The 24,266-nt window shown below is 38.5% G+C and overlaps 1 protein-coding gene across 5 annotated transcripts in view; it reads left to right on the forward strand.

Moving 5' to 3' along the window:
• The window catches only part of FGF14 (fibroblast growth factor 14), a 247,702-nt gene that overhangs the window by 116,883 nt on the left and 106,553 nt on the right, over positions 1–24,266 (forward strand). For 4 of the 5 annotated variants that reach the window (XM_075045898.1, XM_075045902.1, XM_075045899.1 and 1 more), the window contains one exon: positions 22,951–23,061. The exons of the other annotated variant lie outside the window; for it this stretch is intronic. In XM_075045898.1, coding sequence (XP_074901999.1) covers positions 22,951–23,061 — 111 coding nt within the window. The remainder of the gene's footprint in view (positions 1–22,950; positions 23,062–24,266) is intronic. 5 annotated transcript variants of the gene reach the window in all.

The following is a 24,266-nucleotide window of genomic DNA, read 5'->3' on the forward strand; positions in this document are numbered from 1 at the left end:
TACGGTGGTGACATTGCTTCCACAGGTACCTGGACTCTTGAGGAGAAGGATATGACTCTCTGATGTAGGCAAGGCCACAGCTGTCTTTGGCTGTGCTGTGACAACGCTTAGACTGCTGGAGGGCATGTTGCCTTAGGCTCACACCTTGAGACCGCTCAAAACCCAAAAATAGAGCAGAAGTGGTCTGTGGTCTGTTTCATAAGCAGCTCCAAACAGAAGGACGTAGCAGTGCATTGGGAACTGCTCTGGCTGCTTAAAAGCTTTGGCTTGGAAATGAGAGTAGTAGTAAAACCAACAACTTATTAAACAAAGCTGTTCAGAAAATGACTGTGCTGTCATCTGGCAAAAAACCCCGACATTTAGGTTTGTGGAGTTTTTCACTGCAAAGCATGCTTTATTTTCTGTTTTGTGAGAACAGCATTTCCAGTCAAAGCCTGTTTTGACAGACACATCCTGACTGGGCAGTACTGTATAGCCATATTGGTAAGACACCTGGTTACGCGAGGGAGAAAAGAAACCCCAGACAAATGAGCTATACGTATTTTGTTCCATCTAAAAAACTATGGTAGCTATACAAGGCTTACTCAGAAAGTACTGTAACATGAATTATTCGGGCTTTAACTTTTAATTTATTAGTTCTGTAATGCCTCTTATCTGCCACGATCCTGCAGTTTCATGTATTAAAACACAACCAAGGGGAATAACTGTTGGTTTGTGACAACCAACTACCTGACAGCAATTATGCAATTTCAGTCAGTGGAGTGGAGCTGGCAGCAGAGTCAGGCTTTGCTATGAGTGGAGAGACATTTAAAGATGAGCAATATAGAAGTGCAGCAAACCAGCTTTGAACTTCAAGTCTATCCCTGTATCCCCAGCGTATTTCACTGAGTTTATATTTCTTACAGCTTTCTGCTACTAAAACAGACAGACAGTTGAAATTAGTTTCAGTTCTGTAAAGGGAAAACAAATTACAGCCAGTTGGTTCTGGGACTCCAAGTTTGGAACCTGCTGATGACCATAACCAACTTTTGTACATGTTTTGGTAAACAAAACCAGAGACTTTGATTCCATTTCACTAATTTCGGTGTGTACAGAAGTTACATGTGTCTTTCAGGACTGAGATTTTAGTTTTATCACGTGAAGTTGCAGAACTTGTTCCTCATTCTGAGTTAACCACTGGAACTAGCAAGCAAGGCTGCAAGAACAGCCATTACAGCACATTAGAAGTAGCCCTGGCAGTAGTAGATACATGAACAGACTTTTGATAAGGAAAAAGTGCATTTAGCGCTGTGCAAAAGCACATTTCTCTGCATTAACCATTGATGATTCTGATGTCCCTCTGGCCTTGTTTACATTTGTAGGTTTTAATGGTATAGCTTTAATTATGGAAACTTCAGAGCTGTTAACACTTGGGACTTTTATGGCCCTGTCCTTTATACCTGCACCTGACCCCTTTCTACACTACTGCTGAAATGGACTGGTGAGGAATGAACTGGTAGAAATTGCAGCATTGTCCATGCTGTTAATTTTGGTTTAGTTTGTCTAAGCCATATAAAGTGAGCTTAGTGGAATCTTAGATGAGGTAATGTATATGTCACTGCCTAAAATCCCGTCATCACCTATAATAGGTTGCCTTTGTTTTTTCATCGCGCCTTTCTACTTCCAGACATTTTTCATCCTTGATTTCTTCTTTCCAAACACACCTGACTGATAATGAAAGAATACTGCATTTCATTCCTGATGGTCCTTAGTAGATGCCTGAAGATGAGATATTGCAAGGGAGGAGAGGCTAAGTGAGGATGGATAGAGCCACACAAGCTATGCGAGATGTAGCGAGGGACAGTGAAACCTGTATGCTGCATTATGTATTTCCTGTAATTTGTATATTTTAAAGTGAAGGTTATGTTCTTTGTACTGAGGGGATTTGAAGGGGAAAAAATAATATTCATGGGAATGTTTGTGTTCTTCTATTTGAGAAACCAGGATGACCACACTACTAATTTTATGAACTTTTACAGGAAAAAAAGGTTATAACAAATGTATCTTTCCAAGTAATCTTGCAGATACAAGGTTAGTTACTTCACAGTTTTGAAAGAAGATTAATATTTTCTGCTGCAATTAAAGACAGAGGTAATTTTGTCTTTCCAGAGGATAAAACCATCTGTGTAAATACTTGTCTTTCTGTATGCTAAAGTTGAATCAAAAATACCTCTGCCTTTATCTTCACGTTCACTTTGAATATAAGGAAAGATACCTATGGTTTCATTAAACTGCTATGGCCTTTTACAAATAAATGCTGGAAGGTTTCATTTGAATGGAAGCTTGTAAAAAAAAAAAAAAACCAAACCAAAACCAAAAAACAAACACAACAGTGATCAAGCTATTATTTGTCTCCTAAAGAATCAGACTTGATTTAAAATATTACTAAAATCGTTCTGTTGGTGGAAGTTTTACTGAATGCTTACTAAAATGAGTCATGTTTGGCGTCCAGACAGATTTCAGTACACTGTATTGGTTTTCTAGCTTACATTCTTATAGGAGTTGCACTATCAAATATAAGCAAACATGCCAAACTTCAGATATGGAGGCACACCAACATATTAGGTTTAACATCAAGAGCTGTGTAGGTTAGAAAGTTCCAGTCATCAATATAAGGAAGCAGAGAGAAGTATGGTACGTGGTTTAGCAAAATGAGTTAAGAGTCTGTTTTAACAAATTAAATAGCTTCATTCATCTAGGATTTATTTTTAGTAGCTCTGGTGAACATAGTTTCTGTAAGGGTTTGTGCTGCTTTGTGTTTTCACATGATGACAAAGGAGATAGCAGCAAGTAGGCTTCACCTCTGCTGGAGAGGGTGGAATGGTGCACACGTGTGTGAGTGCACTAAATTTGAGATTAATTGTTGCTGTTGTAGCAGTGGTGAAACTCTGCCCTAATGAAAAAGAAATTCATTAGAAGATCTGGGTAATTTGTTTTGTGACTTGTTCAAATGACCTTCTGTTGTGCTATGTTCAGTTAAATTTTGCTTTGTTGTTTATGCATGTAACTATAATTGCTTTTTTTTTTTAAAAAAGTGAAGCAGTTCTTTAGGACTGTATATAATCATCACGGGAAGGAGAAAAGAATTAACCAAATATTTTATGGTGAGCAAGTAAAGTGAAATTGTCACGTGGCTCCAGTAATCCTTCCTAGGTTACGTTTTTTCTGATCTTCTGGTAGAGGTTGTTGGACTGATACTTTGATTTTGCCTGCAACAGTTTTACTGTTCTGTCAGGTTTGGCCAAATGCCAAGCTTCCATCAGAACAGGATAGTTTTGTTAAAATTTCCGCTGGAAAAGCGTCTCGAGAATTTTTTTTTGTTAAACCTCAGGGTGTAAGAAGCAGCTCTGTGGCTCAAGCACTTTCCGACCACGTTGACATTTCAAGTCTGAGTTTCTGCTTGCTTCGGTTCAGGCAAAAAGCCTTTAACCTGAATCTCCAGTGGGTGCTGATTGCCAGGCTGCTAGTTATTCCTGTGTGAGTAACTCTGGTATTGTTTTTCCCTTTTTAATTTTTCTTGAAGAAAGCTTTGTTCTGGGCTTTATCCTGAAAAGTATTTCACAACGGGAACATTTTCTGCTTAATTCTAGCTGGAAAGCTTTTTCAAAATACATTGCCATAGTCAGATAAGGGGTGTCTGATGTTTGTTACCAATGCCAGGACATTATCACAGAGTGTTTGGTGGTGTAGAGTGATGGTAGTTGTAGGGCAGTTGCAGAGCTGGAAGCTCATTCTTGGTTGATGAGAGGAAAAGAGGATTACTGCAGAGTACAGGAGAATCTGTATTTCATCAGCTGGTTTTGAATATTTGCTAGGCAGATAATCAAAACAAAAAGGATCACTTCAGTGTCTTAGAAGCATTTTCTGCTAAACAAAGGCATAAACTTAATGCTCTTGACGCTTACTTTATGCATTTTCCCGTGTCCACATGCTGATTTTGGACATCCGTTGGACTAGCTGAATACCCGTGACACCTGTGCACTGATGCTACCTGCACACTATGATAGGCAGCTGGATCTTTTTGCAATCTGCTTGTTGCTGTTGAAGGATCTCATAAACCTGTTTATTCAAGGGACTGCATAAGTCAGATACCAAGTAGGACAACGAAGTAATTTCTATTGTGACACTCACCTGCAGCATTCCAGAAAAGCAGAGGGTCTGTTCCCCTTCAGGTGTGTCCTTCAGGGAAGGTTTAGCTATAACCATGTGTTTCCTTAGACTTCTGACTTTAAGGTAGTCATCTTAAGTTCTTTGGAGAGAAACAGAGTTACTGAGCACATTTTCCTGTCCTCCCTAGTAGGGGATAATTTTCTATTAAGGCCAGCTTTGAAAAATTTCTGCCCTTAGGATGGTATTTCTGGATTCAGATGACTGGCAACATTTCTCAGCGAAGTTTCATTGCAATCATCTGTTACATCATTGATTATTTATTGTGGTCATTTACCATTGAATCAGAATATTTTTCTGGGATATTTTGATTCCCCTGAAGTTCCAGGAAAAACAGAGTATGTTTTCCAACCAATGAATTGGTGGCCATGGAGCATCTCTGGATTCTTGGGATGAGATTCACCTGACTGAATGCAAAAATCTTGCTACATAGACACCACAGCTTGAGCAACTTACAGGTTCGTATTTTGGCTGTCATGCAGTTAATGATAAATATTTATTTCTAGGGTGTAGGTCATGGCATCCTGAAATAGATGGCTCCACTAGCTGTGAAGGGAGCCTAGGAGGACTACATCAGATATATGCTCTAGAGGTCTTGATGACTCTAGTCATAGAGTCTGCTCCAGCAGTAGGTTGCTTCTGGTTCCTGAGATGCTGCATGGCAGGCCTGAGGAGAGCCAAGACCCACAATAGTTCTGTGGGTCCCAAAACCAAGCTCTCTGCCTCTTGAAAGCCTCCCAGTCTCCAGTGCCTGGACAGGCAGCAGGCTGCCTGGCGGAGCTGTGAGCCTGAAACTTTGGGAGCCTTCCCTTGCACTGTGTGGCTCAGCCCCCCAGAGTTCTCAGTAGAGTTGAGGAGAAAACCAGATTATTCTCTCACAGAGAAGCTGGATTTCTAAAGGAGGAGTGGTTTATGGTGAAATAAGCAGATTCTGAAGTCTAAAATTCCTCCACGTTTACCTGTGGTTATCTCCCTTCCACTTGTATTGATCAAAAAAATTCTGATTATCTTAATTTTAGCTCTCATCACTAACATTTATCTTCTTTTAACATGACTGGAGTATAGACATTTCTGTGGAAGAAACCTGAAGCATTTACTAATGTGTAGTTATTTAGGAGATTTCGAGAACTTAAACATTGTAGATTTTTGCTGGTGTCCCAACACTATGTAAGGTAATCATCATACTAATTTCCAGTTTACTCAGCTTTAAATGTCTCGGGAGTTTAAAAACAATTCTTAGAGCTATTTACAGTGTACAAACACTGCCTTTAATATGCTTTGTGACTTTTCAAAGGAGGTAATTCCACTGAGAAATTATTTATTCTGAACAACACATATCCAGTAGTTAGCATGAATTGTCCAAAATATAAAGCAGATTATCTTATCTGGAATTGTTCGGAAACTTTTGACAAGGGTTTTTTTTTTGTTTTTTCCTTCTTTTTCTCCCCTTCCAGTTGCATTCATCACTAGATATTAAAAGCTCTGGGGAAAGATTTTATAAGCCGTCATTCTGCTACAAGGATAGAGGGCTTCTAATAAGTGATGTCTATTTGTGCTGACATCTATTTATTTTATTAACAGTGGCAAGCCTTTTTCCCTTGCCTTCACTTCCCCCACTTTAAATTCCTCTATTAAAATCCTTCCATTTGCCTCAAAAGTGGGATTAATACTGTCTTACACGAATGAACACACTCAATTTAATGTAAAACTCCGGGTAGTAATTGGCCTCTGACATGCTTGTAAATAACAGTTTCTGTCTATCCAGTTGTTAATTGCGTCTTTTCCAGTCATATTCAGTCCTTTTGTGTAGCCTGGTAGGGGCATCTGCATCCTGGACTAGGATGCAGAAAACCTCATTTTTATTGCCACTTTGGACAAACCATCCATCCTCTTTGTGCTTCAGTTTTGCTGTCTGTAAAGCGAGGGTGATGCTCATCTCCTGTGTTTAGGCTCTGCCTGGAAATCTGGTGGCAGCAGGGTCTTTTTATTGTGACTTTGCAGTACGAGGCCAGGGCTTATCCTCCTCCAGGAACGTGCCCCAGTGTTCTGGATCAGCCTAGTCACCTCCAAAGTGGAGCCCAGCCCACGCTGCTCTCCCAACTGAGACCTCTGGGCTTTGCCCCTGGGGCCATCCTCACCTTCTACGCGCTGTTAGAGAGTCCTGGCATAACGTTATATTCATTACAAGTCTACAAAACGTTGTAATCAACAGGACACATACAAAATCTTGTAGATACCACAGTGGTTTTTTTTAACCTAGATATAATGGAAGCAGCCTATCTTTACTTGGAACTTGAATAATAATTTCAATGAATAACTGTATGGCCTTTAAAATATTTACATCAAAATAATCAAAACTAACCATGTTCTAAAAATAAAAAGAATGCAAACTAGAAATTGTCCTGGTTTCAGCTGGAATAGAGTTAATTTCCTTTCTAGTAACTGGTATAGTGCTGTGTTCTGGGTTTGGTGTGAGAAGAATGTTGATAACACACTGATGTTTTTGGTTGTTCTAAGTCGTGTTTAGACTAAGTAAGTCAAGAATTTTTCAGCTTCTGATGCCCAGCCAGCAAGAAGGCTGGAGGGGCACAAGAAGTTGGGAGGGGACACAGCCAGGGCAGCTGACCCAAACTGGCCAAAGGGGTATTCCAGACCATGTGATGTCATGCCCAGTATATAAACTGGGGGGAGTTGGCTGGGCAGGGATTGCTGCTCGGGAGCTAGCTGGGCCTTGGTTGGTGAGTGGTGAGCAATTGCCCTGTGCATCACTTTTGTACATTCCAATCCTTTCATTATTACTGTTGTCATTTTATTAGGGTTACCATTATCATTATTAGTTTCTTCTTTTCTTTTCTATTAAACCATTCTTATCTCAACCCATGAGTTTTACTTGTTTTTTCCCGATTCTCTCCCCCATCCCACTGGGGGGGGGGAGTGAGTGAGTGGCTGCATGGCCCTTAGTTACCGGCTTCGGTTAAACCACAACAGAAATACAGAGGCAATTTGTGACGCAGAAATTAAAAACTAACTTCAGTGTTCTCTGCATTGGAGCTAGATGTCTGGAGATTTCAGGAAGTGGCCAAGGAAATTCAATAGAGGACATTTGTCCTCTCTGAGTGCGTGACGCTTTCCCATCAGGAAGGGTGTAGATTCTGCTCTTAATGAGATTTTGAATCCCATAGTAATACTCTGCTTCCTCAATGTCTCTGTGTTTCCATCTATGATGAGGTCTTTAGGTTTTGGGTCCTTTCACAGACATCAGAACTATGCTGGTAAGTGAAACCAGAAGCCACAGAATTGATCCCGTTAGCTCAGTTGGAAAGGATTTGTCTTCCTCTTTGCTTTAGATGGGATATATGGTAGGGCAGGGCTATTTTTAAAGGTTCTTTTCTTTGTAAGCTTGTTGATTCTAAAATGCAGAACTCAAAGCAACAGAAGAGTCTTCACAGACATGTTAGTTTAACCATGTTGCTCTTCATAGGGGGAAAGGGGTGAACCTGGAAGCAATCTGGAATAAGCCTTTTTTTTTTTTTTTTTTAATTTTTTTTTTTTCAGATAGGCATTTTACAATTTTTATTACTATTATTTTTCCAGTTTTGAAGCAAGTCTTGAATATTTCAAGCTGTTAGTCAATTTATTTTAAACATTATAAAACTGCACTCATCTTTGAAATGAAGTATTTACTCTTTGACTGAATTAACTATTTAGTTTTTCAGGAAATGAAGGATTTAAACTCTCAGTTATTGGTGATTTTGTTTCGGTGTGACCCAATGTTTTTTCAACTGCTAGTGGTACACCGTTTCTCACTTTGGCCTATTAGAGAAGAATGGAAAAACTTTTAATCCATTCATTTTTGCTTTTTATGCCAAGGTTTGTTTTTCTATTATTTTGGTAAACTACAAAAAAATTGTGTTGGTCTTGGCTCTATAAACAGAGGCCAGCTGTCCTACTTCCAGGCAGTCACTGCTGCTATGGAGACTCAGATCCAAGCCCTTTTTCAGTTGCAAACATCCTGGGTGACAGCGTGGTTCCTTTATTCACATGATCCAACGTCAGACTTCTGTCTTCAGCATCGCACGCCCTGAGTACTTTATGACCTTTCAGAGCACGAGTCCGGGTGCTCATGTCAGAAACCTGAAGTCATACGGCGTAAATTGTTTCCAAGCCACGTGTGTCAGTCCTTCTCGGTAAGGTGAGGTGCCACTACTTCTCTCCTTACTGTTGCTACAGGGAAGCATCTGCTGAAAAAACCCCTCTGTTGCTTTGACGATCCAGCGACGAGGGCTGTACGGTTGCCTTGGGTAGGGACCGTCCCAGCATCTTCAGGCCTTGTACTGAAAGCAAAGTTGTTGCTCAGCCGCTTTCTGATGTCTTGCGCTTCCTTTGCTGTCTTGTTATGTTCCCTAGACACAGCTGAAGCGACACTTTGATTATAAAGTGGCAGATTTGTGGTTTGTCTGCAAAATACGCAGTAAAAAAGATGGTGGGTGAGTTTTGCAGCAGCACACAGCTGATGGTGTGTTAGGGTGATGGGAGTGTTTACTGTCTCTTTCTCCTTTCCTCCTATTCTATCTCTGGTAAACCCACGCTTTGCATACAGCTATAAATAATTTCTTAGAAAAGTCAAGTGTCACCCACTTGATGGGGCCACAGACACAGATTTTAGTGAAGAACCTAATAAAGCATAATCAAGGCTCATACACACCCCTCCTCTCTGTGTGCAGAAAAGGGAGTTTGGCTTGTGTGTCAAGTCTGAACGAGATTTATGTTGGAGGTTTCTGCTTTATTTGAGTGTGGAAATAGAGGACTACATCAAAGGCCTCTGAAAAATAAACAAAGACTTCCGCTATAATGTGAGCTTGGTTGAAAAGGAAGTAGATTAATTTTGGACAGCTTTCTGAATTAGTAATATCTTTTCTGTTTTGGTTTGGTTTTTTTTTTCCTGGCTGCACTTAGGAGCTGGAGAGACTTGAATTTATGTCCTGATAAAAACTGTTAGGTATTTCATGGTATGCTAAAGAAAGCTGAAACAGTCAAAGGCTGTCGTTAGGACATTATTACAGATTAAAATTTGTGCCACTTGTTGTCGCCACTCAGTGATACAGGCTAATAGCAGTGCTGTCAATGCAGCATCACCAGGTGCGGGCAAAAGTTGCAGTGGAAATCCTGGGGACAAATTTCCTGCTTTTCAATCCCTAATCTTTCAGCTTCAAACAACATTTAAGTTGTCAGTGTAATAAATGTGCAGGAAATGTAAGAGATTTAAAGAGAGTTTAATATTAATACTCAGAAAATGTTGTAATATGTTCTTTAGGAGCATACCTGTTGGCTCTTCTGAATGCAGGCTCACACGGTAGTGCCTCAGTCATCACTGGGGCTAACAAGATACTGCTGCAATACAAGCAAATGGATTTGGAGAGTGAAATTGCTCTTGATTTCTGTTTAAAACACACTAGTTGAATGTGTATATTCTGTAAAGCAGTTTTCAGGACAAGCTTCAAATTAAAGGGTGGAGTGGGAACCCTGGTGTGAGAAAAGTCAGCAGCTGATAGTTGAGGATGCTAAGCAAACCAGTTTAAATTTAGTTGTGCCCATATGGCTGCATTTTTATAGCATAGGTGGGTCTCCTAAGACAACATGAGAATGAATGAGTGGCTGTCCGGGTCAGACCGTAAGTCTAGTCCAAACAGAATAGTCTGACAGAGGCTGGAGTTGAGCCCTGGGGAGGAAAGGCTCGTCCAAAGGGTTGAGAGCATTAGTGTCTCCAAGGGCTGAACAGGTCTGAAGAGCACATGATAGATGTTTTGGGTGGATAAGTAAGGTGTCTTGGGTGTAGTTCATTTGGTGCATTTTTGACCTGTACTTCAGAATGAGGGAAATCATACCTAGAGCTGCCTGTTTCTCCCCGCTCCTTCTTGAAGGAATTCAGGATCACTAGTTCAGGCAGGGGCAGATGTCCATACCTGGTCAGAGCAATGTCACTTGTTATGTCACTGGAAGACACCAACAACAGGTCTGGAATTTGCCTCATTTAGTATCTCCATACATGTAATTGGGCCTCTGTAATAAATTGAGAAGATTCCAGACTTGACAAGGAACGGTGCTGGTGTAACTGGTCTTGGCCAGGCAGACAGTGAAGGGAGGAACCATCATGGAGATGTTGTGGCTCAGCAGACTTGAGGAGTACATTTCGGTCTGGGTTTTTTTGCCAGTTTTGTATTACACATCTTGGGAGAAAATACACATTCAGAACTGCCATGTATCTTCAGCCTGACTCACTACTCTGCAAACTGCAAGTGATGGCTGATGAAGCTGCTGGTGGCTCTAGCTCAATGTGCTGGTAGACTTCTGTGTATACAACCAGAAATTATAGACAGTGTATTATTTCCTGGTGGCTATGATGTGGAGTTTGTATCTTCTGTTAAGTGCATAGTTAGCCTGAAGAGAATCTGAATGTTTCTATAAATTTGTGAAGGAGGATATATGTGACTGATGGCATATTTGTTTTTGTTTAAGTTTACACATGTGTTTTGTTACTAAAATTAAGATGTGATTGGGCAGCAGAGAGAAGGGCTGTCTTACATCTTCTTGACTGCTCAGTGTAGTTGGAGATGCACAGCTGGGAAACGATGCTGGACTGAAGAGTACAGCAGGTAGGGAGTGAAAGATAGGATGTAAGAAACAGGGCAAGGAGAGCCTGTCACCTGAATGGGTTAAAAAAAGTACAGGTGGTAGATGTATAGCCAGTTCTCCATGGTGAGAGAACTGGACTGGAGGCAAAGCAGGATGAAATAGAGAACATGAAGTCACTGCAAAAATGCACTGGATAGAATGGGAGATCTCTTACAAAACTCTTACTTATTTTTATTTCACTTTCAGGTTATATATTTAAAAACTATTTGTTCTGGTTTGTGTTCTAATAAAATTTAGATTTAGAGATTGAAAGCCCTGTCAGTGTTTTTGAGGTATTTTTGGGCAGGTCTCCATCAAAGCATGAACCAACTTTGAGCTCCTCAAACCCTCGCAAACATTGTGAGACTTTATACAATGCTTCTGGTTTTTTGTAGGTGAACAGCAGGTTTAGTTCATGGTGCCAGTGAGAGGCTGGGGTAGTCTCTGCTGACTGTGTCTCCACCATATAATCAAAAGACTCAGAACTGGAAGATTTATTTACTCCTTATTAGTGAATAATCAAGGTGACCTGAACTGTTTCTGCTCATTTTCTCATAGATGCTGTGAGTATAGTTCTGCTTAGTTTCTGGTTAGTAGCTAAATAGCCTTTCCAAGAGAGCCAGAGTAATTTAATCTAGGTGGGATAAATGATTTGGTTTTGTTTGGTTTACTGTGGTACTTTTTCCTCTAGGAGTATTAGGTGGCATAAAAGGAGTCTGCCACTTACAGCCATTTTTTTCGTGCTAGAGTTAGTCTCGCAGCAAGAGCAGTTCCAGAGAAACAAGGCTGTTTGTGCTGAGGTCCCTCAAAAAGGATTTGTTGAGTGACTGCCTGTCACAGTTTTCTGTGATCTGTCCTGTATCATCGGGGCAAAATCTACCAATTTCCTTAAAGCCCAGCTGCTGGGGTCATGTAACTTCCTAAGAGTTTGTTTTCTTTCTGTGTATTCCAAGTTTTCTTGGGTAGCAGAGGTGGAGGAAGACAAAAAAACCCTTGAAGTTGTGGCCCAAGTTAACCCTGAACTCAAAAAATAAGCAGGGAACACCTCCAGTAAAGAGGCAAGGCTTTGTCATACTGATGGTAAAAGAAATGAACCTGTAATTCTGAATTAGAAATGGTACAGACTGTTCTTCAACTACAGGGGATTATTTTCTTGTTGCACTGGCTGAAGATCGGTTTTCCAAGCTGCTTCTCTTAAGATTTCTGAATTGTGTTTGATACCACAGATTATGAGGCCTTGCAGTCTGTAGGCTGAGCAGGACTCTCGTCTTTCTCACAGGGAGGATTTGGGGGAAATGTGATCTCAGAAAACCAAAGCAGCCATGCATTGCTTCTCTTTCTGTCTCTCCATCTCACTGCATTCTCTCAAATAAAGTATACAAGTGCTTGTGTGTATGGTAGAATAAAGTATAGGAAAATGTCTGCTCTTTCTTCAGTGGGTCCCTGGTTAAATAGCATTCCCGGGTAGCACTTAGTTACACTGCAAAAATGAAAGAACGAATGAAATATTTAGTATGACTTGCTATTTTCTGGTTCAAGTAGTTCTTAATAATTCGCTTCCTCTAACTCATGACTTTTCTTGGGTATATCACTTGTTTAAAAAAAAAAAAGGGCAGTAGATCCTCAATCATACTTTTTTGGTGCTATTGCCTTGCTTTCTTTTCTGTTGCTGTTAAAGATTTTGGAGATTAAATTGAAAAGAGCAACCCTTTGTGGAATGTTATAAAAAATGTTAATTATTAATGGTACTGTATGTATAATGATATTAAAAATTCTTTTATAGAGCTTCTATATGAATTAATGCCAGTGCATTCATGCTTTCCTACACAAATAAATATTTTTCTAAATAAATAAGGTTATCTTATTCATATTAATAGTGCGAACTTCAGCTTGTCTGATGGGACCTTTGTAATCTTGCTGTATACAGGAGCAATAAAGATTGTTCCTAACTAATAACAAACATGGAAATACATTTATTTCCCTTTCACAATGGGATTATCCATTTCCCAATCAATTTTCCTTTCATCCTGGCCACAGGAGTCCTATATCTCCAGTAATATTACTTGTTCTTGAAGAGGACTGAAATACAACTTGCATTTAACAGTTCTCATTTTGCTGGGATTTTGTCTTTGTAAACAAATCTGTTCAGGCAGTGTTGGTGAATGACATGGTTTGACAGTGAGGATTTATGTTAAAGCATAAGGATTAAATAATAATATATAGAAATACACAATATTCAACTAAGGAAAACTTTGGCTTTTCCACTTTTTTGAACATTGGAAGTCAGCTTACTGATATGTATTTTTCATAGTAAATGCTTCCTGTCAGATATAAAGAAAACAAGTAAGCAAGCCCTGTGTTTTGGACATCACTGAACACTAAATTAAAATGTAATTAATTTATCAACTTCCTTGGTAGTTCTTTATTTCCTTTTGAGTGTTGTGGGGGTTTTTTTTGTTGTTTTTTTTTTTCTTTCATTTTAGTATCAAACAGGTTTATTTGTCTTTGGTCACAGTGCTTTTATTGTTTTATTAATCAGGAGTTTACATTTGTGCACTAAATTGTTAGCACTGCTGAAAAAGAACAAGTAATGTTTCTGTTTGCTTTCTGATTTATGTGTTTAAACCTGCACAAATGTCAGCTCAGTCTACTCAACCCAGCTAATGTGGAAATGACAATTTGTGATTTTTTTTGTAATGTTGTAAAATGCAGTAATGTATCTGTTTATGGTGGTGGCAGTAAAAATTGAGACAGCTACATTAAGAGATATTTGGAATCTGCTGCATCTGAACCAGGAAAGCCTTATATGTTGCTCAGCTATCAAAGAAAATTGAGTGTCTTTGCTCTGCAAGGAGTCTGTGATGTATCATATGAGCACAAGTCTTGTGAGGAGCAGCTGAGGGAACTGGGGTTGTTTAGTCTGGAGAAAAGGAGACTGAGGGGAGACCTGATCGCTCTCTACAACTGCCTGAAAGGAGGGTGTAGGGACATGGGGTTGGTCTCTTCTCCCAAGTAACAAGTGGTACAACAAGAGGAAATGGCCTCAAGTTGCGCCAGAGGAGGTTTAGATTGGATATTAGGAAAAATTTCTTCACCAAAAGGGTTCTCAAGCATTGGAAGAGGCTGCTCAGGTGTCGTGGTTTAACCCCAGCCAGCAACTAAGCACCACGCAGCCGCTCACCCCAGTGGGATGGGGGAGAAAATCAGGAAACGAAGTAAAACTCTTGTGTTGAGATAAGAATGGTTTACTAGAAAAGAAAGGAAGAAACTAATAATGATAATGGTAACCCTAATAAAATGACAACAGTAATAATGAAAGGATTGGAATGTACAAATGATGCACAGGGCAATTACCACCTACCGATCAATGCCCAACTAGTCCCCGAGCGGCGATCCCCCCGCCCCCACTTCCCCCAGTTTATATACTGGACATGACGTCCCGTGGTCTGGAATACCCCTCTGGCCAGTTTGGGTCAGCTGCCCTGGCTCTGTCCCCTCCCAACTTCTTGTGCCCCTCCAGCTTTCTCGCTGGCTGGGCATGAGAAGCTGAAAAATCCTTGACTATAGTCTAAACACTTAGCAATAACTGAAAACATCAGTGTGTTATCAACATTCTTCTCATACTGAACTCAAAACATAGCACTGTACCAGCTCCTAGGAAGACAGTTAACTCCGTCCCAGCTGAAACCAGGACACCAGGGAAGTGGTTGAGTCACCATCCCTGGAGGTATTTAAAAGATGCGTAGACGTGGTGCTTGGGGACATGGTTTAGTGATGGACTTGGCAGTGCCAGGTTAATGGTTGGACTTGATGATCTTAAAGGGTCTTTTCCAACCTAAATGATTCTGTGATTTGATGATTTATATATTGCAATTCCTGGTTATTGCTTCATAACTAGGTAAAATCTCCTTTGTCCCAGTTCATTGGCAGTGCAGTTAGTCTGTTTGCCTCCACTTTTGAGGCTAGTTCTTAGATGAAAATTTAAAATTTCTTGAAAGTAACGTGAATGGCTTCTTTCAATATTTTTCGCCATTGGCAAGAAAGTAAAAGTAAATATAATACACTATGTTCTTGAGGTGCACATTTCAGAAGTGGTGCTGTTGCATATTTAAGCAGAGGGAATATACTACTTCATTTTGTTGGCTTTTATGTATTCTGGCAAGAATTAAATGAAGTTAATAACAAGTTAAGGACCCCTGCCACTCGGTATTGTGGAAGCTTCCTGTATGTAACAATAGAAAATGGAGTATGGTTTAGGATTTAATACTTAGCATTGCAAATTAGCTTGCTATCCTCTCTCCATTCAGCATTACCATAATGGGTTTGAGTACTTTTAAAACAGATTGTTTAGGTGCTTTCAAATTTAATTCTAAGTCAGTTTGTGAAAGAATTAGAAACATACATGACTTCAAATATTTCATTCTTTGTGATGTCGCATGCAAGGAGGCAAATAGTCAAGATTGTAAAAATAAACGTTTTGTTTAAACATTTAGTTCTAAAAATATGAGCTATCTAGGAAAGGGAGAATCAAATTCATTCTTTGGTAAGTTAGGTGTTACGTGAAATATATTCAGTTACATTTGGAAAGGTCATCTATGCCCATCCTATTGTGCTTTCAACATTCAGTGACATCTTCAGAGAAATCTCATTCTTAAAACCTATTTATTTACTGATTAAAAGGGCAATGCTTTAGTCAAATTTTATACATAAGTTAAATGGTAATAGAATCTGTCACATTGTGGTGCCTTGGTATTTTTTGTATGTGACTAAAATAAAGTGTGGCCTTTCATAGGGCCTTTTTTTGGGAAGCTAACAAAGTGGAGATTATTGCAAAAATGAGGACACAGAAATTACTTAACTCTGGGATCTACTGCTTAATGTTTTTGTTTTAAAGAGAAATGTTAAGCAATATTTTGTATGATGTTAATGTTCTACTGTCAGAATTCAGAAGCAAGAAAATACCATGAAGCAAGAACTACAATGTTCAGGTATAGGAAGGAGTCCTAAACAAAATACTAGAAAATGATTTTATCTAAGTCAGGTAGATTCAGTAAGACAGGATATTCTTTAGGCCTATGTGAAATGAAAAGAAAAAGCAAGACTGCTGTGACATGGAACTTCAGACAATAGAATTCTTAGCATTTCAAAGTAAACTTTGAGAAAGTGAATATAGTTGCAAAGATGTTTTCTTGTGTCAGTGGAAGATGATGCTTGTCAGATAACAGTTAAATGCATTAAACAGTGACTAGTGCTATCTATTGTAAGCCTGGAATTAGAGGCTGGCTTCTTTTCAATATTCCTACGTATAACGTCAGCTATTTTAGATACTGAGAAATTGGAGATCATTGAATTTTAGTGTATTAGAAGGAACATGGGTCAACAGTGGAAGGCAGTATTTAGGGAGACATCTCCCAACAAATCCATGTGTTGCAAGATCAGAAACATCGGAGATGTACAATATAGTCCAGTAGGAAGAGAAGTGCAAATTATTAATGAAATTACTAAAATTAAACTACCACACCCATGTAAAATTGTGATTTTGGAACAATGTGTTTTCTTAACAACCTAAACCTCTTCCTTTTCCAACAAATACCCTCCAAAAATAATATGGCTGGTAAAGGAGACTGTTAGCAATTATGCTGTAGACAAGTCTATTAAATCCAATCATCTTGTGAATCTGAACATATACAAATTATCCCAGCTAGAAGCAAAGTTGCTGTAATTCTATTGATGATCAAATTTGTTCAAGTAAAACCACATAGCAAGAAGAAAATCTCATGTAGTTTGAAATGTATTGTATAACCTAGAGACAAAACGTCAGTGCGCACAAATGGAAGGGAGCACAATTTACAGTTAACATAAAAACATTTGCAATACAAAGGCAAGGACTCCAGCACAAAGGGTACGATGCTGTGCTTTCAGGAAAAGCAACCATTTTGCAGAACTCCAACCCGCTTTCATAGTTTACCAAGAAATTTCATAAACGCTGTGGAAGTGCCCATGACAATGACAGCGCAGGAACGTAGGAGGACTCTCTGTCTCTCTTAAATGTGGTCTCAAAGCGAGGTTCTGCGGGAGACAAGCTTGTGATGTGAGGCAAGAACAGAAAAAAAAGTAGAGTTAAAAATAAACACTGAAGTTGAGTGCCCTGTAATCATCGAGAGGACAGAAAAGTAAGTGAGCACAGAGAAACAGGCTCACAAAGCCACCACATTTCAGAATAAGTACTATTATTACTTATGGGAACAGGGAATAATGGAAGCTATTGCTTTTCTGAGTTCACATTATATCCTTTTCCCCTCTGTCCTGAATAGAGCAAAACTTTCTTTTAAAAATATTTTTCTTTCAAGTTTTTAATTAAATTTTAGTTTCTTGGTGTGTATTATGAGGTATTGAGAACATTATTACTACAATCAGAGAGCACTACCATCCATATAAATGTCCATATTTTATCACTTTCTATTAACAATAAGAGAAAGTAAAAACAACATGATCAGAAACTTTGAAACATTGAGACACCAGGTGACAGGACAGCCAAAATAATAAAGATGTTAGGAGCGTGTAAAGCTTTTGAATGCAAGAGCTGTATCATAAGAACAGCTGAAGAGTTTAATAATGAAAGAACATTATGGTTTTAGATGCCTATTTAGGATTTTATCACCTTTAAATGAAGTACAAAATTCTGCATTTTGAATTCCCCATTGGCTATGTACTTGCTTTAGGAAGCTTACTTTTGTGATTGTGTAACACGCGTATCAGAGGATCCTGCACTTCTCTGTGCTTGAATGATGCAAAACTTGCCAAAAACAAGGCAAAAGGAGTGTAATGCAATCATCTGTACTGACTGTACCTGTTAGAGTACTGTTGCAATTAAACATAGATAGTATGCTTGAGAAGAAGACAACTTTTGCAAACTGGGAAAAGAGTTACAGGAGGAACTGAAATGCTTGAAATGAGAATCCAAAAAGGAAATGTACTTTTACATGGGATTTGGTTTCTCCTTCTGGATCTGAATTGCCTAGTTTCTAAAATGCTAAGTAGTACTGACACATGTTTAAAGTTTCAAATAGTATCCAGACATTATTCTGAAGCACCAATAGGTTTCTGTGCAGAAGTCAGCGAAGGGCTGGAGGCTGCCTTGAACTGTGGTCTAGTGGATGGGCTCTAATCCCGCCCGTGGTGGGTAGTTAATTATTATACAAAGTAGGGTGGCTTCTGCAAGAATCCCACTCCAAAACTCCGCACAACACTATTGTCAAGGTACTCTTGTGTAAGAAGTCAGGAAAAGTGGCCTTTTACACATCCCAGGCCTTACAAACTAACTGGGAGATGGGTCTGGAGTGGGTGCTTTGGGTGGGTATTTTGCTTCCCAACTTCACAAGAAATCTGGGGGTTGTGGCTTTTGGGGGAGTTGATATTTTTTTAATCCTAATACAGATGATAAATGTTTTTGATATTTCAAATTAAGTTTAATAGATGAGGGAGAAGATTCCTAACAAAAGCTGATCATAATATCAGCGAGCAAGAAATGACAGTCAAGTCATGGTGACTATCGCAGCACCAGAAATCTTAAAAAAATAATTAAAAAAAAGCCTGATTTATTCTGGACCAGCATGAGTGGTATTTTTAGTACTGAAGCATCCCAAAGTAAAAACTGCAAGAGGGAAATGCAAAGAATAAAGGGCAATTAAAATGTGAAGGACATGGAGCTACCAGTTGTTAACATGAGTTTGATGCAATGCTATCTGAGCTGAATGTACCTCTAAATACTGGCTTTCATTTGACTCGCTGAGCAACTCATTTTGTGACAGACTGGTAATGGACTGGATAGTGCAATTTATTCTCCATAAGAATGTGAATTGATATGAAACTAACCCAACATTAAGCATTTGCTTGTCAGCTCAAACAAGCTTTTATTTAGTACCTTTATTCAAAAGAGGGAGTAAGTAAATAATGACAGGCAAAAAAAAAGCCCTCCTGTTGTAAAAACTAAAAATTAAAACTCCAGTGGATGCTAAGGGATTCATTTTTCATGGTGTTAAAATACAATGGGCATATTCATCGTTGTCCTTTTAGCATTGTAAATTCATCTATGTCCAAACACAAAGGTAAAATCCTTAACACCCATATTTAATGAGTTTGTCCCCTTGTTTATTTTAAACCTACAAAATTCAAAGGGATCTGTCCTGGCAGCCTGTGGGCGTGTCGAAGGAGATGCTAAAACCATTCTGGTTTTGAACAGAAAATATTCTTAATTCAAAACAGTAAGTGTCATAATTGTTCTAAAGTAAGAGCTGTACTCAGCCTGTCATGAGTTAATGCCAAAACCATTTTTGTAGCCACTCTTCGAGGGAGAAGACATCTTAATTAAACTCTGCCTTTGTTGAGGACATCAGAAAAGCTACTGACAGAGTGTGCATGCTAACTGCAATCATGCATCCTGCTGTCGCCACTGACAAGGAAAAAAAGCACTAAAAGCGGGCTGCAAGTGGCTGCTGTCATGCAGGTTGCTGTGGAAGAGAGGCTTGAGAAGCTATTGCTTTGTCCATTCAGTACAACGTCTTTGGATTTTTAGTGACAACCTCTAATAACTACAAGTCAGAATAATTCTTTCCATGGTGGGGCATTGCAGACTTGTCACGCTGAAGTGTTCAACATCAGAAGTCAAGGTGCAAAATAAGATCAATAAAAATCATTAAGAGATGTTGAACTGTCCTTTGATTTTGATCCATGGTGAAGTTCGCTGGTTTGGGTTTTTTCCCTCTGAAGTCAAGGCGTTTAAAATTAAATAGAAAGGGTATTTTTCACATAATCACTTTGCTGTGGTGGCTAGGACTTTAAGAGAACTAGTAGCAAAATATCTATAATAAAATCATGAGAGCTGGGAACTCTTCGGTAAGGTCGCGTACTTTCATCCTGTTTGTTTGTGGTTTATTATTTTTCTGTATTCTCTTGCCATTCCCTTTCTCTTTCATGTGGGAAGAAAAAGGGGTGTGGGGGGTATAAAGGATAAGAGTAATTGCTGGTCTGTCTACCTGTATCACTGTGGTGGGAGTTAAAAACCATAACATATCCAGTGCACCTGTGGACAGGCAGCATCAGTCTTCTGCTGGTGTTTCTGGGCATTGCTGGTCGCTCCTGCTTTCTAGCAGATGGTTAAAAAAAAAAAAAGTGTGGTCAAGGATTTGAGGAACTCGTTTGTAAATCATCTGAAGCTGGGACTGTTTCTGTAATTTTAAGTGACAATGGGTAGATAAAACGCTATAGAAATAGAGGGACTAGCGGATTTCTCTTCTCTGCTTGCTGCCCAGGTGTCTCAAAAAGGACCTGAAAGAGTAATTTATCTTTCTGCAAGGAGAAGAGATAAATTCCTTGCCTGACAGGATTGTCTGCTTCATCTTGGAGATATTTACCTTGAGGCTGTATGGAGTAGTCTTTTTGACTATTGCTTATTATGACTTGCATTGAGATTAATGAGTCATTTCATACAACTCCATCACTAAATCTGGGTTGCTTTTTGGTTGAGGTCACAGAAATAATCATGTATCATTGGCCAGTTCCCCCAGTTTTTTGAGCACTGTTCAGCTAAAACAGTTGCTATTTACTTTGATTTGTAGATCTGAAGTGCTGTGATATATATTGACTAATATTATGATCAAGAACTAGTAAGAAATGCATGATTAAATTACTTGTCAGGAATAAAAGTTTTAATCTTGCTAAGGACAGGTAGGAATTTAAGGTAGAAAAGATGTTCTTAGGAGGGTGGGTAAAACAGGTTCTAATAATCCACAGGAAAAAAGTAAAAAGAAAGTTTCAGTTGCTACATTTCATGGGACAAAAAAGACTTTTTTTTTTTTTTTTGCCATTTATTGGTCTACAGAGATCTAATTTGCACAATGAAATTATTAATTAGTATCATATTATTAGTAGTAAATTCCAGGGTTAACTTTAAGTAATGCTTTTGGTGAAAAAACAGACAAATGATTGTGCAATTTCTTGTTAGAAAGTAGATTTTATTTGTGAATTTAGATAAATTAATAGAATAAGTATAAAGAACAACTTTGAAAGTCATTTCTAAGTTTCACATTTTTCCCTTGAAGCAGTAGATGTAAACAGCTGGTGATAGTGAATTGTCTGTACTTTGCCTTCCTATGATACTTCTTTGAGCTAAAGTGATGATAAAAAAATAATTTATTCATGATTCTTTGGGTGTAGAAACTGTTTTTCAAAATACTGATATTTTTCCTGTAAATACTTTTTAAAGCTCTAATTTTAATAATAATCTTAAAATATTTTTCTTTAGTCTTTTAAAATGCCATTTTAGTTTGTGTAAAGCAAGTATGTTTAAAATCATCAATTTGGAAGTGCACATTGAAAGCATGCATTGCTAGGGATAGTGCCTGTGTGAGAGGAACTCACTTTTCATTTTTAAATTGTGCAAATACTTTTGAGTTGCCTGGTGAAGCTGATTGAGACAGTACATTCAAAGAAAATAGTTTATTCTGTTTATAAATTTTAAAGATATTTGTTTCTGAGTATTCTTATATAAAGACAGAGAAGCTTTTGCTAATCTAAAAATTCACAGAAAGCAAAATTTGCAGTTAAAAAAAAATTGTAATGTGCTTACATATTGACCATCAGTTGTTTATATTATTTATTTCCATGCCTCAAAAGTCTTGCAGTGTTAATATTTATAGTAAGAGTTTTTGATATTTGCAGTTTACTGTTATATTTTTAATTTAGATGGGTATATTGTTTAATATGACTTTGTAATTGGGATATTCAAGAAAAGCTTAACACTTTCATAATCATTTCATGGAACTGAGCCTCTATAGAAAACGTCAGAGCATTCCACTCAGAGGCAGTTTTATTTATTAGTGTTTATTTTCATCTCCCCTTAGGATACTGTAAGGAGCCCAGCATGATTGATTGGAAGAGCAATTATACACAAATTCAAGGAGGATTTTATATTCTGGCCACAGGGTTGCATGGAAACCATTTCTGTCTTCCATAGAAGTTCACATGTTCATTTTATTAAATATCTGTTTCAGAGCCTTTAGGATTTTAGTTCATTATTGCGGAGCTGAGCATGATACAACATAGATGCTTTTAATGCCAATGTCCGCACAAGTTTATGTACTGGCTGCCTGGAGCTGGGCCTAAGAGTATATGTTTAACAATATTAATACCGATGTCACACAGAGGTAGTGCTGTTGATTTTTTTTTAAGATGCAATGTCCTCTTCCTCAGCACTGATCCAGTTCTGCAGCAGCTTAATTCATGATTTGGTAAGGCACCATCCTTGAGATGAATCATAAAGATGTGGCTTGGCAGCCCCTGCCCAATTCTCAGCAATTTTCATAAATGCAGAGTATTAAACAGGGTAGTGCAACTGTTCAGCTCCCTGAATTTCCTATATACTTTTAGCTTACTAAGGGTTTTTTCAGTTTTTTTCCTCTGTTGAAGGAGGGTTACGTCTTGCCCTGACTGTGGGTGTTATTCCCTGGGAGGTGGGAGAGGGCAGGTGAATTGTATCCGCTTCTAGATTGGTAAAAAATTTTGGGAACTCTTCAGATGGGACTGCTACAAAATATTATACCAGATAAGTTTATCACTTTTGGTAGAGAGTGAAAGGAGACAGACCTTTTCCTCCAAGTGTCCTTAAAACTTATGTGAAGTATAGTAAGTTCCTAACATGTATGAAACGAGTAGGGTTTTTTAAATGTTTTGTTAGTTTCTGTAAGGCTCTCTACTTGTTGCTGAAGTCTAAAATATTTCTGCAGGGCTTAATCTGGTTTAAGTCTTCTGACTATGGGTGTTTGGGGTGTTCCTTTTTTCTGTGTTTTACCTGTGTTAATTATAATGAAGGATGTTGGAGGCAGAGAACAGGATACGCAACTGGCCTAATAACACTCCGCGGCAAGATTTTTCTCCATCAGGACCCATCCTGTTGTAGTACTTGCTTTTAAGACGGCAATGCTGCTTCACCAAACTTCCTCCTACAGTGAGAGAAGTAGGGATAACTCTTGGAAAAAGTTTTGAGGCTAGTGACAAAATATGTTTGTCTTTCAGATCCCCAGCTCAAGGGTATAGTGACCAGGTTATATTGCAGGCAAGGCTACTACTTGCAAATGCACCCCGATGGAAGTCTCGATGGAACCAAGGATGACAGCAGTAATTCTAGTAAGTGACTGCCCCAGGGGAATGTCTTAATCGCACACGCAGATTGCGTCGCTCGCGTGTGTACGCGCAGACACAGTGTTAATGCCTTTGGAGGGTTTCTGAATGTGTTTTGTCGAAAGGAGGAGGGTTCTGTCCATTCGAAGCCTAATGACCACCAGCACAGCTCGTGCAGGATGGTGGCCTAAATGTGTTCCCTCTGAAGGGGAAGGCGTAAGTGCCGATGGACCTCAGGGGTGAGATATTTAGGCCAATGGTTGTCTTCTGGTAATTTTATAACAATGGTAAAATTATATTAAAAATATTTTTTATAAAAGCTATATATTTAACATAAATTTCTTATCTTCAAATAAATAACAAAAAAATAAAAGAGATGGAAACAAAAATTCCTTGAAAAATCTGATCATACAGACCCTGATTCAGCAAAGCAAGTAAGTGTATATCTAACTATCAAAGTCCTGCTCAAAACACATGCTGAAGTACCTTGCTGAACTGGGGCTAAAGATCCAACAGTCCCTATACCAGCAGGAGTTCCAAAGACCTTAAGAGAATTTCTGTCAGTGTAGGGACTGTGACAGTGGCAGTTTTCAAAAATATTCCAAACAAAAGTGGTCTTGAAAGGCCATGTGGGTCACTGCTTTGGTACCCTTTTCCTATGATACTGCCACATATTTTCATTCAATGATCATATATGCGTTTGGTAACTTCAGCTGCAAATGATAATTAAACAAACCTAACTCTAGAAACAGCTGATTTTTAATTTTCTGTTTAGCAGAGAACGTTTGTATTTTGTTTATTTTAATGGTAATGGCATATCGAAGTAACATTTCTGTGTGATCTTGAGGTCTATTTTAAGCATTTTTAATACAAAAGATTTATCTTCTTATTATACTTATATAAATAAGCCTTTAGTTTCCTCAAAAATGTTGGAATTAGGCTATAGAAATTAAGGGATTTGAGGTTTCTGCTTTACTTTGGTTAGGTCCCTGTTTTATCTGTTAATGCACGGCTGTCATTTTTAACACATTTCATCAACAGATAGCATGACCATCTTTTATTGTTCTTTTTTTTTTTTTTAAGAATTGAGAAAAATAATTGATTAATCTATTTTGATGTGTATTTCTCTGTTTGTTTTCCAAGTGGTTTCCCCCTTCCTTTTCCTTGTTTCTTTTCTTCCCTCAGTGTGTCCATCTCTCATGCCCACTTCT

This window comes from Buteo buteo, chromosome 14 (assembly GCF_964188355.1).
Source record: "Buteo buteo chromosome 14, bButBut1.hap1.1, whole genome shotgun sequence".
Classification (NCBI taxonomy): domain Eukaryota; kingdom Metazoa; phylum Chordata; class Aves; order Accipitriformes; family Accipitridae; genus Buteo; species Buteo buteo.